This window comes from Antedon mediterranea, chromosome 4 (assembly GCF_964355755.1).
Source record: "Antedon mediterranea chromosome 4, ecAntMedi1.1, whole genome shotgun sequence".
Taxonomy (NCBI): Eukaryota; Metazoa; Echinodermata; class Crinoidea; order Comatulida; family Antedonidae; genus Antedon; species Antedon mediterranea.
The window spans coordinates 25,458,126-25,477,284 of record NC_092673.1 but is presented as its reverse complement, the minus strand read 5'-3'; the positions used below and the strand labels follow the sequence as shown (position 1 = coordinate 25,477,284).

General features: G+C 31.9%; 1 protein-coding gene across 1 annotated transcript; it reads left to right on the top strand.

Annotated features, from left to right (window-relative positions):
• The first annotated feature begins 518 nt into the window (after window positions 1-518).
• LOC140047036 (uncharacterized) lies at window positions 519-19,148 on the top strand. The gene is made up of 11 exons (XM_072091832.1): window positions 519-806; window positions 1,317-1,531; window positions 2,067-2,203; window positions 2,379-2,464; window positions 3,021-3,144; window positions 7,147-7,273; window positions 8,503-8,567; window positions 9,282-9,399; window positions 13,312-13,488; window positions 16,368-16,459; window positions 16,766-19,148. The coding sequence occupies exons 1-11, from the start codon at window positions 601-603 to the stop codon at window positions 16,883-16,885; spliced, it is 1,467 nt and encodes a 488-aa protein (XP_071947933.1). The 5' UTR covers window positions 519-600; the 3' UTR covers window positions 16,886-19,148.
• Window positions 19,149-19,159: the final 11 nt, after the last annotated feature.

The window sequence follows — 19,159 nt, the reverse complement described above, 5'->3', positions numbered from 1 at the left end:
ATTAAAGGAACAAAGGATCTCTGGAAAATCGCAGTATAATAATAATATTTAAAGTATTAAATATTTATTGTACCCCTAAGCAATTGTTTAATGATGCCATTTTAATGTCACGTACCGTAATAGTTATATTTAATTTGATCAAAAACTAGATCGAAAAAAATATTTTCCTGAACATATGTAATTTAAAGCAAAAAATATTTAGATTGTCTGCTAGACAATGGTTTTTGGTTCAATTAACCATTTCGATTGTTTTAGTGAAATAATTATATTTTTGTTTTTTTTATAGCTTTATCAAAACTGCAAAATTAAACTCTGATTTTATTAGTCTTCGTTTTTCATGTTTTTGGGGGACAATATTATATCTTTCAATGTAGGAAAACGAAATTTGTTTATTTTGTTTAGTTTGGCATCATGTTTGTCTCACTCTATGAAGCACCATGACGCGTTAAGTCGTTTTTTAACGCTTTAAACGCGCCTTGTACTGTGACTTGAAGTGTGATCCTTGAGGGCGCCCCGGCTGTTTTTTTCGTAAACAGAGAAAATGTAGAGAAAAAATGGCAGTTGTATAAAGTAGTATTATGTTTTTGCATTTAAACTTTAATGGACGGTAGTGATATTGATCGCACTTTGGTGGTAGGAAGTGTTGGTAGTACAGATGATCTAGGAGATGGAACCACGACCTTCCATCTGGAGGCTCTTGTCTCTGGCCACCAAGAGAAGGCTAATTTTCAAGTGACTGGAATTGACGCAGCAGCCCTGATTGACAACGTACAGCAGGTGACCGTGCAGGATATCGCTGCAGCTCGGTTAGTGAACTGCAGAATACTAGGATAATCCGGCCTAGCCTAGGCCTAGGCCTCAAGGTGGTTAGGACCTAATTAGCTAGCTTGGCCTAGGTCAGAGACACATTCGATTGATATAAAGATTAATTAGAATATATGAATATTTTGCTTTTATTCAATGTTTCTTGAATCTTCAAAGAATTCAATTGAGTAAAAATAAAATTGCATAATAGCCTACTACTCTAGGCCTAGCCTAGGCCTACTTTACTAGGCCTAGGCCCTAGCCTATCCGCATAGCCTAGGCTAGGCCTACAATACAAACAAAATTTAGACCCAACAAACTATCTTGCAGACAGACATAGGTTCTGCTTCTTAACATCAAATACGGTGTAAATTAGTTTTTAATAGAGTATGTTCAGTTTTGTTTCAGGTTTAGTTTTATTTTTCTATTGTGAATATGTGCAATTGATTGTTGATTGGGGTATTTCCATGACTGTAATATAATTAAATAATATGTATAATTGCATTTTGCAGCCTGGTGAGTGGAGCAGATGCCTTGCATGCGACTACGTTAGATGGAACTGGCATCACTGAAGAAGCTTTATCTGCAGCTGATATGGTGACCACTATTAGAATTCCTCCAGAACTTGTTTGTAGTCTGGAATCAGTGGTATCTTCATCAAACTTGCATCCTGGTGAAGGCAATGTGTCGTATGTCAATGTACCTAACCTGGAATTGACGTCTGCAGGTATCAAATTATTACCAATAATTAAAGACCGTATACAGTAATTCATAAGAACGACTCTTGTGCTTTACATATAAGCAAAAGAATACAACTAGTTTGACTACTTACAGTACTTGATTATTATATGCACTTGTCAATTGTATGACCCCCGGGAGAGGTGCGTCATGGGTGCGTCATTTTCAAATTATTACTGACGCAGGGGTACATCAAAAAACCTAGATGGTAAGTCATATCAGTGAACAATGGTGTGTCAATGTCCTTCACTTTACCACCCAAAATATCATAAACAACATGGCCACAGTGCGTCAGAATGGGTTCGTCATGGCCACCTAAATGGTATTCATTAGGTATGACGCACATCTGACAAATGACGCATCTCTCCCGGGGGTCGTATGGTGGGTCATACAATTATACTTGAAAAATTGAAATGCTGTTATTTTTAATTATATGGTGTAAATTTTAAGCTTAAGGCACTGTTTCAACTCTGTGCACATGAATCAAAGATTAATAATATGCATTTAACATTTCCAACCTACAGGCCAGCTGGTAATTAGTCAAGGGTCAGTAGTATATGCCCAGGCATTAGCCAATGGCCAACAGGCAATTCTGACCAGCAATATTGGGCAAGAAGTCAATATAGTTCAAGGTACAGCGGTCAACGGAGAAGCCCCAAAGGTGCGTTTTAAACTTTCATTATAGTTCTATTGACCTGCAATATTTTAAAATATTAACATAAATTCTTTAATTTGTTATTTTAAATTGATTAAATGAAGTATTTTAAATTCACTAAAGGTTTATATGACCTGAAGGGATTCCGAACTATTTAGAAATATTTTATTTTATTTTTCAGAGGAAAAAGGGAGGATGGCCAAAAGGGAAAAAACGCAAAAGAGATTCTTTAAAAGAGGCTAATGCACCAAAAGCACCAACAACTGCGTAAGTTATTACTAGTGGCCTTCACTACAAAATGAGACTTAATTTTTCGTTTTTTTTATACAAGTTTCTTGTTTTTTAACATTTTATGTTTATTTTTTACTGGACCAATTTAATGGTCAATCATCAACAAATAAATCAAATTTGGTTTTTTAGATATTCATTACGTGTACAGCCCCATTAGAGAATGTGTTCATTTTTACCCGAAGTTTTTCAAAACTTCGGATAAATGTCACTTAACCTCCTACTGTGACATGTGTTTATTTAAGTCCAACTTTGATCGGCAGGTCGTTAAACTATTTGATTATTGCCGAATTCTGCTAGTTTTTGCCTGACCATTGACCTTGCATACTGAAGAATGTAACTTGTCCTAATCAATCAATTACAAGAGAGCTAATAAAATCACAGGGGTATAATAGGATTCAGGTCATTAATCACCTGCTTAGTTGATTTATCTGATAAGGATTTTGACCAAAAAGTTCTAATGGGGATGTACACCTAATGTTACAAACAAACAATTTCTTAGACCTTATAAAATATTGGTTGTTATTTATTACAGGTATGTGTTGTTTTTAAATGAGCAGAGGTCAAAGGTTAAGAAAGAGCACCCTGAGTTAAATTTTACAGAAATTACAAAAGTGTTGGGAAATCGGTGGTCATCGTTAGGAGAAGATGAGAAAAAGGTATAATACAATAGGGTACAAGGAAACAACCTTACCTAAAATTAGCATAAAAGGAACAATATTATACATTCTAACACTCTGTTAATAGTCTGGGAGAATATTCTCACTTGTCTCATGCTTTTTTTTCCATGTTGTAATATAATGTTTGGGTTGTTGAGGTACTAATGAAAGACTCTTACTCGCTTGACTGTCGTAACACATATATTGTTTATTCAGTATAATACTTCAGTACAATATACAACTATAAGTATAGATAAGGAACGGAGGATCAATGATGCTGTCGGTGAGGTGTGAAGTGTGTAGGTCTGCTTCTGAAGAAGTGGCTGTGAGGTGTGTGCTCCGTGAGGTGGCTGTAAGGTGTGTGCTCCGTGAGGTGGCTGTAAGGTGTGTCTGGGCCCTTCTGAAACTTGGGAGTATATTGGCCCTCGGTTCATTTGCATATGTCACTACGTAATCTGTGAGGGTAACGATTGGTCCTAAGTTGATCCAGGGGTGTTTAAGTGGGAGTGATTAATCTTATCTGGGGAGGTTACAATGATGAATTGGCCCTGTCGAATCTCTGCTTAAAACTGTCAATATCTAATTGTTTTACGATGGGAACAGTCACAAAGTTAAGCTAAGTGTTTTCTTTAGGGATTCTATTATAAACTAAATGGTCATTAAAACATCTGGACAAACTCTCCTCTGGACTTTCTGGGTCAAGTTTGTGAACCTATTTGAATTCTGATACAAAGGTCAATTTCTTAAATATAAAAGTATATCGTTATATTACATCCCTCTGTTTCCCTTTTTTTTTTTCTAATCTATTTTAAATATAAAAATGGTTATAATAGTGGCATGCAAAATTAAAGTTATATAAAAGAAAAAAACATTATTATACATATAAGCAAAAATTGAGTTAGCCAAAACCATTGACTCTGAAGTGTAACCTTATCACTTTCACTCTCTCTCTTCTCTCTCTTAAAAAAATGAAATTAAAAATGAATTTGGTATAAAATTCGCGTAAATCAAACATAAATCAGTTAAAAATAAAATTACAAACTTAAAAATAGTATGTTACATTAAACATACATCAAATCGTGCGACAACTCATCGCGTTCTAATGGTCTTCAAACATAAATCAATCAAATCAAAACATAAAACTCAAGAAACTGTGGCTGATTAGCCTAAAATAAAAATATCAATCTTAATCACTTAAAACTTTAAAGAAACAAATGTGTGTGTCCCGTTGACACAAACTTATCCACAATATATCGTTATCATCACAACTTTATCGATTTAAGCATTTATATTCACAGGTAATTACGATTTCAATCAATCGACAAATTCGACTTTTGTACTCAATGTAAAAAAAATTACAATTAAAAGTACTAAGAAAATCTCCTGTTATTGTATATCAATTAATTAATGCTTGAGATTAACGACTCAAAGGTTAAACAAAATATTTGTTACAAAATGATTGTCGTTCTTTTCAATATCTCAATATATCGATCATCAAAATTCAAAATTAATCTTTATCAAAAAACTCGTTACAAAATCAATACTTAAACATAAATTCAATTCTCTTTTAACTGAAATCACATCATTACTAAACAAATCTCATCAAAAATACGTAGACTATGCTATCATTAATTTAGCAAATGTCGTAATTTAAAAAAAATTCTTGCAAAAAATTAAATCAGTAACTTGTTGCATTATACAAACGTTTTATGAATCGGTTTGGCGATCCACTTATCGGTATCTGTTTATCATTAATGATCTCTTTAATTAATTTATCTGTATCGTTATATCTGTCAATATTCCACCAAAATTTGCGATCATTAGATTCTTGTTTTGTTTTATCGGTGTTGCGTTTGGCTGAAGTCGGTTTAGAATACGAAACTAAAACTTGGAAATGTCCTTCTTTAAATCTACCTCGGTTTAATGTCATATTTGAATCATTAGGTGCTGTCATAATTAGATTAGTTTGTTCCTTAATTTGTTCCTCTTTCATTTGGAATGGGGCTGCTAATCCCATGTTATTCTCTACACAGTCAATGTAAGGTTGCAAGTTAAGGGGTTCTACTTTAGTTGGATGTGTAAGGGTATCTGATTGCAATTGGGTGGGTGTCCTATCATGTTCGTCGGTAAATTAAACATTGTTTTCGTCATTTACTACGTTAACGGTGTTCTGAATTTTCTCATTATTATCGGTGGGTTTATTCAACAATTATTTTAACAATTTAAAAAACAATTTTAGTGTGTATATATGTAAACTCTCACTTTTCAATCAAGGTTACAAATCTAAAATCAAAATGGTTTTGACTTACCCCAAATGCTTCGGATCCAATTAAAAATGAATTAAAGGAATGCAAAAAGTGTTCAAAAAGTTTAAATGTTCAAACAACGAATTAAAAAAATGTTAAAGTGCTCATCAATGTTCAAATTTTCAAACAACGAATTCAAAAAAAATGCGAAAGGTGTTCATCAATGTTCAAAATGGTCACAAAAAAAAGTAAATCTTAAAAAAAACGATCGAAAAAAAACGGCGTGAAGTTGAAAGTGTCCAAACGAAACAGTTCTTGTCCGCTTGCTTCTGTTTTGATTCTTCTTGGGTCTTCCTCGATTATCTTCTTTGTCTTTATCCAATGGTTATAATTTGATAAAATTTCTGCTTGTCTCGATCTCATTCAAATATAATTTCAGCTTGTCTCGATCTCATTCAAATATAATTTCAGCTTGTCTCGATCTCATTCAAATATAATTTCTGCTTGTCTCGATCTCATTCAAATATAATTTCAGCTTGTCTTTTGAGTCAAAGTAAATTTCTGGTTTTCTCCTTTCAAACAAATATGGTTATTTTTGTCTTCGTCTTCGTCTTCGTGTCTTGTTAAGTGTTTATTTCTTGTTTTCTTGTTATTCTGTTTTCTCACTCTGTTCCTTATGAAATTTGGGTCTTCCACCATGTAATATAATGTTTGGGTTGTTGAGGTACTAATGAAAGACTCTTACTCGCTTGACTGTCGTAACACATATATTGTTTATTCAGTATAATACTTCAGTACAATATACAACTATAAGTATAGATAAGGAACGGAGGATCAATGATGCTGTCGGTGAGGTGTGAAGTGTGTAGGTCTGCTTCTGAAGAAGTGGCTGTGAGGTGTGTGCTCCGTGAGGTGGCTGTAAGGTGTGTGCTCCGTGAGGTGGCTGTAAGGTGTGTCTGGGCCCTTCTGAAACTTGGGAGTATATTGGCCCTCGGTTCATTTGCATATGTCACTACGTAATCTGTGAGGGTAACGATTGGTCCTAAGTTGATCCAGGGGTGTTTAAGTGGGAGTGATTGATCTTATCTGGGGAGGTTACAATGATGAATTGGCCCTGTCGAATCTCTGCTTAAAACTGTCAATATCTAATTGTTTTACGATGGGAACAGTCACAAAGTTAAGCTAAGTGTTTTCTTTAGGGATTCTATTATAAACTAAATGGTCATTAAAACATCTGGACAAACTCTCCTCTGGACTTTCTGGGTCAAGTTTGTGAACCTATTTGAATTCTGATACAAAGGTCAATTTCTTAAATATAAAAGTATATCGTTATATTACAATGGTTACAAGAATACCTGAATGTATGAGTTGTTTTTTGTAATCAAATATTGTTAAAAAATCTTCTAGCAAATTTTCTATATTTTACGACCATCTGCGCAAAAAAAAAAAGTTTCCTTTGCGGGAAAGGGTTTCCCTCACATATTCACTATGGTACTGCTTTTCACTGCGCTCCCTCACATCAATGGATATGGTGTGGAATTTAATAGCTTAAAATCAACCACCTCCCATTTAATTAACTTAAGATGTTGGCATGTATTTTGTAAAACTTGTACTTGTTGTACATTGCATTAGGGATATACAGTTTATAATATAAGAGGCTTAATTGTTTGATATGGAGCCATGCTGACTGTCAATAATATAATTATAATATAAGCATTTATTAAAGTAGTAGTTAATGTTGATTGTTTTTTTTTAGAAATACATAGAAAATGCAGAATCTGACAAGAGACGGTATATCAATGATTTAAAAGCATTTCAGCAAACTGATTTATATCAGATGTTGATGAAAAAACAAGCAGCAAAAAAATTCAAGAATTTAGTGGGTAAGTTTTTGGTGACTAATAAGCTCTGTCTACACTATCAAACTAGTTTGACAAAAAAAGTTTGATGTGCCCAAATATGGTAGTGACATGACATCATCATATATGGGCACATCGCATGTTTTGTCAGATAATGTTTGATAGTGTAGACGGAGCTTTAGTCAGGGCGTTCTCAAAATCGGCCCATAAGTTCTCATGAGATCCGAAGGGTCTATGTAAATATGGCTCATAACAAAAAGTCTTATAGCTCTATATCTATTAGCCTTATAATTATCGCCTTAATAGATAGCTCTATTACCTATTAAGGTACCTACTAATAAGTAGATTTTAGGTAGAATTTAGATAGTTCCTAATAGGTTTTACCTCATTATTTTAGCATAATTCAATCTCCCACTAATAGTATTAGATAGATTTTTCACTAATTTTAATCTCTGAATAACACAGTTTTATACATCTGTCTATTGTCTATAGACATAAACAAACTGATAATAGCCAAAAACTGCTAATAAACTGTCTATTTTATACAATAGATAGATATGAACCACCAGATACCTATTAGAAATCTATAAGTGTCATTATCCACTGTCTACTTACAGTATTATAGGTATACAAGGGCTACCAGTAACCTATCAATAGACTATAAAAAAACTGATAATAGCCAGTTAAATATTAATCAACTATCTATTTTTTATATAGCTGAGAAGTAGTCATTCCATCGTTGACTCATTGAGTTAAATTCCTTAGTAGGCGAGATAAAAGGTCTACTAAAAAACTATTAGGGCTACTAAAAATGCTATTTTTACCAAAGCCTTCCTAAATCCACTAAATTTTTTGCTATGGGGGAGTACTTGTAAATTAAAATCAGTCCCACAGTAAAATCACTGCTCTAAACATTTTGTAATCATTTTTGAAGAATTATGTAAATAAATAAAAAGGCAATATCAATTTTCATATAGTTTCAAAAAGATTTATGTGCATACTATACAATACTATATAATTATATTGCAACTTAAGCTCTGTCTACACTATCAAACTTTATGTGACAACAAAATGTGCTGTGCCCATATATGGACATGAGGATGCCATAACCACTACCATATAGTTGGGCATATGACTACCATTATATGAAAATTGATATTGCCTTTTTATTTATTTACATAAATCTTGAAAACTTAATACTTGCAGAAACTGTTTTTGCTTTATATTTAAAGATTATATTTTTGCTTGTTTAGGTGTAGATCCTGATGCTTTGGAACCAGACATTGAATCAACTTTACTTAGTGGCATGAATATGGAGGTATTGTATTATTATATTTTAATAAATAGGCTAATTTAAACCAAAACAGAAGCAAGCCTAGAAGTATACAATGTGCAATTGAAAAATCTTGATAGCGCCCTCATTTATAATTACTACTACTGTATTGTAATACTAATAACTCTTTTCATTTAATTTTTCTAATAAACAATTCACAAATGATGTAATTTTAGACATTACATTTTAATAAATATGCAATATATATATTTATGCCATACAACAAATCAAAATGAGTATGCTTTTTGCATATTAATATGGCAGAAGTGGATAAATAGAGCTTTTTTTTCCAGATAATTATCCTATCAGGCGCTCTTCTGGTTTTTGTAAACATAATATTAAGACATTTTACATTAGAATTGTATTTTAGTACAGTATTTAAGAATAACAAATATTTTTTGGAGTAATCTTCATGTTTTGAGTCAATGGTATGTAACTTATGGTTCCTAGAAAATTGTATAAATTATGGGGTTTTGTGACATTTGCTGTGTGAACGTAGGTGGCGCTAGTGTGAATTAAAATCATTCAGCGCTTCCCGCTCTGATGCGTCGCTTTAATTACCGAATCCCATCTTGTTACCTACAAAAGAATACCTAGGAGTATAAAGCAAGGCGGTGTCAAATGCCATGGTGCTGTGGAAAACACTACCATACCTTAGCTATACTTCATCAATTAAAGTAGTTCCTTTTTTTCTAACAGGATGATGATTCGTGTGAACTTTTCTGCAAAACATGTGACCAGTATTTTAGCTCAATGCACAACAAAAAGGAGCATTTATATGGAAAACAACATTTACTGAATTTGACAGGAAAACTATGTAAGTTAAAGCACCATAATATATCTGACTTGACTTCACTTAAACATAAAAATAGCATCCCTTTTAAGGCCACACCTTGCTTCCAGACCCAACCAAATTTCCCTTGCAGTCAATTGAATTTTCCCTGATCAGAGGTTGGCTGTGGCCTTTTTTTCATGCGAAAGTGTCCCCTGAATAGAGAGAGGTGTCTCATGAATAGGCTACTGTAAAACTTCCAAATTCAATCTAAAAATTAGTTTCATGACTTCAGAGTTATTTTTTATTTTTAAAAAATAGTAAATTAACCATCTATAATGACATAAAAAGACAGAAAACAGAATATTAATTTTTTTTAGAATTTTTTGGCATCAATTTTATTAGATTTATTTATTTTGCATGATACATGAGAGCTTGCAAGATGTCACTTGCTTTGCCACCGTATAGTACAATGTGTTGTACCGCTATTCTTAAAAGCATTCGTTAATATTATTGTATTGAAATTGTCTGTCAGTATTGATATATTTTTTAATAAATAATTTACCAGATTAAACCAGTATTAATATCCGTTCTACACACTTTATATACACCCAGCACCGCTCAACCGACAAGTTAGAAACAAATATTCATTTTTCACCTCAATAAAGTGTAGCTTCCAGGAAACATTTTTCATATTATACATTTATTTTTTAATGTAATAAACGGATAAATGTAGGTTATAGGAAATAAGAAAAACAGTAGCAGTAATTCACTACGTAAAAGAATCCCATATAATTTTACATTAGCGGGAGCGTTATTTGATTCTTTATATCTTTTTAATAATATGGATTTTTGTAAAGAAATTTATCTTTTTAATATGGTTATAACCCACTAAAAACTAGGTCAATAAACGTCTCTGTGAAAAACTTGTTCATACTTGATTGTTCCTTGCCTATACCGCCACAGGCGGTTGTAAGATTTCTTTAGGCACCGGTAAATTATTTATTCAGTTCTGTTATATGACAAATTTAATGTATTTATTAAAGTTAATTATAAACCATTGTTACTTAAATTAATTTTGATATAAGAGAAAATGACTATTACTATATTAAACGAATTTTGCAATTCACCGATATTAAAATTGTAGTCATTATTATTCAATTATGCATTTGATGTGAATCTACTTTTTTTAGAAATTAGTTCCATGTCAATGGAACCAAGTTGTTAAGTAGTGGACACTCTCTCCCATACTAATTAAAATTATCAGCGAGTGAGTGGCCAAGTGGTTAATACAGTGGAACTGTAATAAATGTAGCCATAACATAACATCGACAAGGGTTCTAGGCTCACTAGCTCCATGGTTCTGGTGGTAGAACAAGTCTTCTCGGATAAGGACTATAAACCATCCAGTGTACACATCTGGTTCATGTGCACTTTAAAGAACCTAGTACATCTTTAGAGATGATTAGGGGGTTACCCCAGTGTACTTGTTCACACACAGCCACTGTCATTAACTCATCATAGTACTTTACACTGGGTCCTCTGGGAGAACAGTCTTTTACTGAAGAGGCTACCCAGTATATAAATAAGAATAATAAAATGACAAATGTAATTTCAATTGTATGATTTTTTTGGGGGATAGTTTTAACTGTAGGATAGTATACACTCTTTTGCTTTTGTTTAATGTTTTTAATTTCTATACCTTCTAGATTACAACTTTTAAAAATGTTTATTTTGTTTTATATTTTGTTAATTTTACTGGTTTTAGGAGCCAACATATTCTGGTAAATTTTATCTGGCAAAAGCTTTGGCAGAACAATGTAATCATAATTTAGTGAATAAATATCGATATATATCTAAAAACCTCTAAAACCATTAAGTTGAGTTTAGCTCTGTTTCCACTATCAAACTTCATATCAAACCCATATATTATATGGACATGATAATGTCACATATCACTACCATATTTAAGCATATCACTACCATTTGGGCACATCACACTTTTTTTTACGAGTTTGATAACGTAGTTAGAGATTTAGCCTAAGTTTTCTAAACATAATAACAAGTGCATCTACCTGGCATTGTATCTCATTTAATAATAATAATAATTTATTTATTTATTTCCTTTATTGCATCAAGTAAGCAGTGATGAAGTTGACATAAATATAATAGTAAAATGTAAACACATAGTATAACACAGTCCAAACAAGTAATACTAAAATATATCATAGTCCACAAATCAGTCTTTCAATGGCCATCATAGTACATCCAGTACATATGATCATATGATTTTATAGCCTGTCTATGCACTTTCCAGTTCTTTCCTAAATCTACATATTTGTTAAATTTATTTATTTATTTTCTCAACATGATTAACCCCACTTAAAGCACAATGATCCGTTAATTTACACAGTTACAGACTTGTCTGATTATGCACCTTATCTATACATTGATGCAAAATAGAAATTAACTTTAATAACAAAGTCTAATTTAATCTAAAGTTCATGTTCATTCAGTCAAAAACCATTCGTTCCATGAACTGAAGAAAGTTAACTTCTTTATGCTACTTAATGACATTATATTGTCCTGATGAAAGTACAACATTGTTTATAGTAGTTTAATATGTATTAAAAGACTACATTATCCTATTACACTTAAATTAAATCAATTCTATTCAATGTTAAATGCTTGCGGCCATGTTTTTTTGTATGATTATTGTATTCATAAAGGTTATTATTGAAACCTTAAAGGTTTTTGTTGGGTAACTTTTGTGTCAATTTAAATAATTTTAATTAAGATATTACTTTAAGATTTACTATTATGGTTAGGGAAATTTTTAATAGCGTTGTTATTGTATATTGTTTAATATATTCCCAAATGCTCAGCTGTTTACAGTCCGTGTGCTTACGTTTTATTTTTTTCTGTGTTATGATAAAATATTCATTATTGTACTTGCACCCACGTATGTAGATGACATTAACAGGACGTTAGTGTTGCCCCCGAGTGAAGTCTGGAATGATATTGACGTCACATTACTCTCTTAGTGGGGGTCTTGTGGGCAGGGAATTTTAATAGGTTTTATATGATAAAATTAGTGAGCTGTACATGTAATGGATCACAATTCCCGTAAAAGGCACTCATAACAGATGTTAAAATATGATATCTAATAACAATTATGGAACTCATTACACCTTTCCATTCAAAGTGCACCATCAATTAAAGAAATATTTTTAAATAGCAATTTACCTTTTACCTTTTTGGTTTGTTTTTTTTAGTTGCATGTTTTGCTTTTATATTTTTTTTTATATTCTAGAACTACAAAGAAAATAAGTTGACCTTTTGATACTTTTTTGTTTTTCATCACATAAACAAAACTGTGCTTGTTTGTTTCCTATACAGTATATTATAAATGTTGATTTATATGTTTTTCTTTTTAGTAAGGTAGTGTTATTTCGATGGGTCCTACAAAACTTTAAAAACACTAAATGTTAATGTTCATATTGCAGGTTGAATGTCATGTTTTCTCTAATTTTCATACAGTAGCACCCCTTCTTTTGGATTAAGTGGAGACTTTCATGTTTTAAGTCAGCCAAGCCCTAGGCTATTCCAGGCTCGTACCCCTAATCAGGGGACACTGATTGGTACCAAAGGTGTCTTCTTAAGTTTCTATATACAGTATAATAATAATTTTTTTTTCCTTTTCAGAGACTTTATTCAATAATATTTTCTATTAATACATATTTGAAATGTAATGCTTACACAGTACCCAACATCCATTAAATACTAAAAAACAGTAATATTAAATCAAATTTCTTCTAAAGTCCAGACCACTTTTCCATGAAAGATGACAAATTGTTCCAAACGTCTGTATATTATATATCCACTGTATATAATAATTATAATATGCAGTACTACTAGTTCATTAATATTATGTAAACCAAAACATTTTTTTTTCAGGTGAAGTGGAAAAGGAATTGTTTGATTTGGATAACAGCAACCAGGATGGTTCCTTGAGAAATCTCGACACACAAGCTGAATTTACAGAAATTGAGAGTGTTCTTGTTCCAAAGAGGATTCTACCTGCGCCAATAAATTTAGAACAGTTTAAAGAAGAATTTATAGAATTGAATGCAGGTAACCAAATAATTGAAAGTATGATTTAACACCAATTCCTTTTCCACTTCACCTGAAAAAAAAATGTGGGTGAGTGGCCGAGCGGTTAAGACAGTGGAACCGTAATCACGTAGCCATAACATCGGCAGGGGTTCGAGGCTCACTCACTCCATGGTTCTGGTGGTAGAACGAGTCTTCTCGGATAAGGACTATAAACCGTAGGTCCAGTGTACACAACTTGCTCGTGTGCACTTTAAAGAACCTAGTACATCTTTCGAGACGAGTAGGGGGTTACCCCGGTGTATTAGTACATCACAGCCACTGATCACCAACTGGGCCCTCTGGGAGACCAGTCTTTGACTGAAGAGGTTACCCAGTATAAATATATATTTCAATCAATCAACCAATTGTAACTCCTATTAAAGATGTATTGTCCCTCTGGAAAAAATAATATTTTTTTTTGTTGAATGCCATTTTAATAGTTATACTTTGAAAAAAAATTGAATCGAAAAAAAAAATATATAGGCCTACACCTCAGCTTTCCTCTTTTTTATTTTACATAAAACAATACATGGTCTACTACTTACTCATTATTTGTGTTGTTTAATTATATGTACATCACATTATGTGATTTAGTTTTAAGACAATCCCAAGATATATAAATTAGTAAATTGTGTTTTGTTCGTGTTTTGAAAAAATTAAGCTGCCCAGAGGTTACTTTACAGTGTTTTTTTTTTAATTTAATACAATACTCTGATTCTTCTAAGTAATTCCATAATTGCAAAGAAATAGTATTATAATGCTTTTACAAACATCTCGAGGCTTCCTCTTTTCAAAATTAAACCCTGAAGGTGATTTGGAATGGATATGAAATCTGGAAATGAGAATCTTGAGAGAGAAAAATAAGAATAAATGACAATTTGAATTAAAATTTACAAGAGTTGTTTCAATATGCAGTATTTGTAATTAGTCTTCTGAAAATATTGCATAACAGCATATCCTTACATTCATTATCCTCAAATTCAAAACAAACTCTTCAGACAATATAACGTGTCTAAAAAAATAAACAGATAGAGGGCAAGGGATTTGTATTGGAATCATCAGGAGGAAACAAGAGAATAAAATTAAAATAATAGTTAAAAGTTGAAAAAACACATTAGCTTCATTAACATTTATTTCTCCAATGTATACTAATTTTGAATATTATAATCTTTGGAAAGCACCATATCAATTTCAAAGTTGTTTTATGTAAGTAACGTACAGAACAGTAAAGTAGAGTACAGTAAATTAGAGAACAGTAAATTAGAGAACAGTAAATTAGAGAACAGTAAAGTACAGAACAGTATTAAGTAGAGTACAGTAAAATAGCGAACAGTAAAGTACAGAACAGTAAAGTAGAGTACAGTAAAGTACAGAACAGTAAAGTACAGAACAGTAAAGTAGAGAACAGTAAAGTACAGAACAGTAAAGTACAGAACAGTAAAGTACAGAACAGTATTAAGTAGAGTACAGTAAAATAGCGAACAGTAAAGTACAGAACAGTAAAGTAGAGTACAGTAAAATACAGAACAGTAAAGTACAGAACAGTAAAGTACAAAACAGTAAAGTACAGAACAGTAAAGTACAGAACAGTATTAAGTAGAGTACAATAAAATACAGAACAGTAAAGTACAGAACAGTATTAAGTAGAGTACAGTAAAGTACAGAACAGTAAAGTACAGAACAGTATTAAGTAGAGTACAGTAAAATAGCGAACAGTAAAGTACAGAACAGTAAAGTAGAGTACAGTAAAATACAGAACAGTAAAGTACAGAACAGTATTAAGTAGAGTACAGTAAAGTACAGAACAGTAAAGTACAGAACAGTATTAAGTAGAGTACAGTAAAATGCAGAACAGTAAAGTACAGAACAGTAAAGTACAGAACAGTAAAGTACAGAACAGTATTAAGTAGAGTACAGTAAAATAGCGAACAGTAAAGTACAGAACAGTAAAGTAGAGTACAGTAAAATACAGAACAGTAAAGTACAGAACAGTAAAGTACAGAACAGTAAAGTACAGAACAGTATTAAGTAGAGTACAGTAAAGTACAGAACAGTAAAGTACAGAACATTATTAAGTAGAGTACAGTAAAATACAGAACAGTAAAGTGCAGAACAGTATTAAGTGGAGTACAGTAAAGTACAGAACAGTAAAGTACAGAACAGTATTAAGTAGAGTACAGTAAAATACAGAACAGTATTAAGTAGAGTACAGTAAAGTACAGAACAGTAAAGTAGAGTACAGTAAAGTACAGACTGAACAGTAAAGTACAGAACAGTATTAAGTAGAGTACAGTAAAATACAGAACAGTATTAAGTAGAGTACAGTAAAATACAGAACAGTATTAAGTAGAGTACAGTAAAGTACAGAACAGTAAAGTAGAGTACAGTAAAATACAGAACAGTATTAAGTAGAGTACAGTAAAGTACAGAACAGTAAAGTAGAGTACAGTAAAGTACAGAACAGTAAAGTACAGAACAATAAAGTACAGAACAGTAAAGTACAGAACAGTAAAGTACAGAACAGTATTAAGTAGAGTACAGTAAAGTACAGAACAGTAAAGTAGAGTACAGTAAAGTACAGAACAGTAAAGTAGAGTACAGTAAAGTACAGAACAGTAAAGTACAGAACAGTAAAGTACAGAACAGTAAAGTACAGAACAGTAAAAAGTACAGAACAGTAAAGTACAGAACAGTAAAGTACAGAACAGTAAAGTACAGAACAGTAAAGTACAGAACAGTAAAGTACAGAACAGTAAAGTACAGAACAGTAAAGTACAGAACAGTAAAGGAAGTAAAATATCAATTTAAAAACAAAAAGTATAATAACATTAATTTGTTTTGATTTGTGTTTTTTTCAGCGAGAGAGCTAGAAATGAGAATCTTGAGAAAAAGACAAGAAGAAATGATGGAACTTAACATGATATTGAATCGAGATTTAAAAGATTTACAGGTATGTTTTATGCTATTACTATTTGCTATTGTTTGTCCTATATTATTCCTACGCATAGATATAATTGTTCTGAGCAGAGGTGGGTGATACCCAAAGGCACCTACAAAGTATTCCACCCCCTCCAACCATCCACTCAGCTTAATTTAAACATACCTCCACCCAAGAAACATGTACCCATGTGTTCTTACTCACCCAAACTTTTTGACACCACCCCGTTTGACTTTTCCTGAAATTTGAGTTCCAGATTGCATATACAGAATTGCTATACTGTATATACTGTTTCATTATCATTATATTTTGTTTTAGAATACAATTTATAAACAGGAAGAAGAACTAAAAAACCAGCAGACGTATGGCGCTGCACTTCAAAGGCAATTAGATGGACTGAGAATGATTCCAACACTCTTTGGGGTCATCAATTTCTGACGAAGGTTTTTGCCCATCCATTGGGCTAGATGTTTCATAGTGGACATAGGCATCTCTTTGGTAAGAAAAGGACCAAGTTTATTGGCTCAAACTTTAGAATCGTTATTTATGAAAATAATATCGGAATGGTTTTATTCTTGAATAAGGTTTTTGCCCATCCATTGGGTAAGAAAAGTTGATTGGTTCAAACTTTAGAATCTTTATTTATGGAAATAATATCAAAATGGTTTTATTTCTGAATAATGTTTTTACCTGTCTGCTATGCTAGATGTTGTTTTGTGCGTAGAACGTTCTTCCTGGTCTACAAAATGGTGCAGCGACATTGTTTTTGTTAATGCGTATACATTGTTATAAGAATAGTAATTAGATTGTTTAAGAAGTTTGTGTTTTTTAGCATAATTTCTGATGACTGCCACAAAAGCACTTGTACCTTGGATCTTTTCAGTTACTCAATGCAACATGGTTGTGCTAACACAACTATAGTAGTTCCTTTCAGTTGTGATGAACTGCTGTTGGTTCCAGGCTTCTGCAGATTAACTGTTTTCAAAGGTTTGTTATCCTAAAATTAGGATACAAATATCTGAGCCTTTTTCACCTTCCCTTTTAATTTCAATATCATTGGCTCTTTACATAACTGTTTACATTGATTCTAGCAATGTTTATCGAATTGAAATAAGAATTAATATTATGTTTTGTATAATAACATTTTATGTTGTTGAGTTAAAAAGTTGTATTTATGCTATCTAGAATTTTACTTAAATTAAGTAACTTTTTGTTTAGTTAGCTGTGCACCAATGCAATATTATGATATTTAAAAGTAACTTCAAAGTGGTATGATGTACAGCAATTCTATTCAATTTAATTGAATGCATATTTTGAGATAATATATTTAATACTACCTGGATGATATTGACATCATTCATAACCATTAAGAAGGAATGAAATTGAACAAAATTAAACGTCGGTAACCTTTCATTTGCAAATTTGCTTATTATTTGAAATATGCAGGATTGCCATATCTTTGAAAAACAGCCATGTTTTGTGTTTGTGTAATTTAAAAACTGATTTAATATAATTCAGTATGTAATCAATGTCATAATTATATACATGGGTATATATGCGGATAAAGCATAGAACAATGTCATTGTTTTTCCTTTACCATGATTTATTTAATGCACGTACATTTGATGCACTTATTCAAAAAAGCCGCTCTTGAAAACACTGCATTAACATAGCTTATATGTGTAAACCCAGTGATTCTTGTTTTGGTACATCGTTCACTGGACATAAAGCATACGTAAAAGCGAGACATACAATAATTAAAACTGTGTGTGAATTAGTATTTTGGTATTTTTAATTTTTACACATCAGTACTTCAGTCACACAACATAGGAATATGGTTGTAAAGTGTTGAAATGAGACGTTGCTCTGTTGCATTCGTTTTCTTATTTCATCAATAAGGCGATTGGTTAATTCATTTGTTAATTTTTCTATGAATATGTAAAGATGTCTAATATTTTGGCAACCAGTGCCCTCCATTTAACCCTATTTTCTTGCAAAAAGCAAGTAGGAAGTGCCTCTTTTTATTTACTGATGATTGTTAGAGTTAAACTAATTATCATGTTCCAATAACTAATTGATAGATTCATTAATTAGTTAAATATATTATTATTATTATTATTATTATTTGATTTATGGTTGTTTGATTCGGTTGTATATCCACAATATTTAATTATTGACAGTAAGGCCACCTCGTATTTGGAGTTGAGAGAAATTAGGCTGACCAGAAATTGCTCCTTGGTAGCATCAAAATGCATTTTAAGCTCAGTCTACACTATCAAACTTAATGTGACAAATAAATGTGATATGCCCATATATGGACATGATTATGTCATATCAATACCATATTTTGACATGACACTTTTTTGTCAAACTAATTTGATAGTGTTAAGCTCTGTCTACACTATCACACTTTATGGGACAAAAAAATGTTATGTGCCCATATGGATATGAGGATGTCATATCACTACCACATTTGGGCACATCACACTTTGTTTGTCAAACTAGTTTGATAGTGTAGACCATGGAGAAATTATTTCTCCATGTGTAGACAGAGCATTAAACACAAATATGGGTACACGCGTGGTGTGACATCCTGTATATCACCACCTTTTTTTTCATTGCTTGATTTAATATTATATTTTTCTTCAGTTTTATCAGTACTGTAAATATGTATAAATACAAACAACGAATAAAATCCAATACAGACACTTG

Bases quoted from the DNA above. Each gene is read 5' to 3' on its own strand.
- LOC140047036 (XM_072091832.1), top strand. From the start codon at position 601: ATGGACGGTAGTGATATTGATCGCACTTTGGTGGTAGGAAGTGTTGGT. The intron at 1,532-2,066 runs GTATCAAATTAT...TCCAACCTACAG, and splicing joins CCTGGAATTGACGTCTGCAG to GCCAGCTGGTAATTAGTCAA. The intron at 8,568-9,281 runs GTATTGTATTAT...TTTTTCTAACAG, and splicing joins TTAGTGGCATGAATATGGAG to GATGATGATTCGTGTGAACT.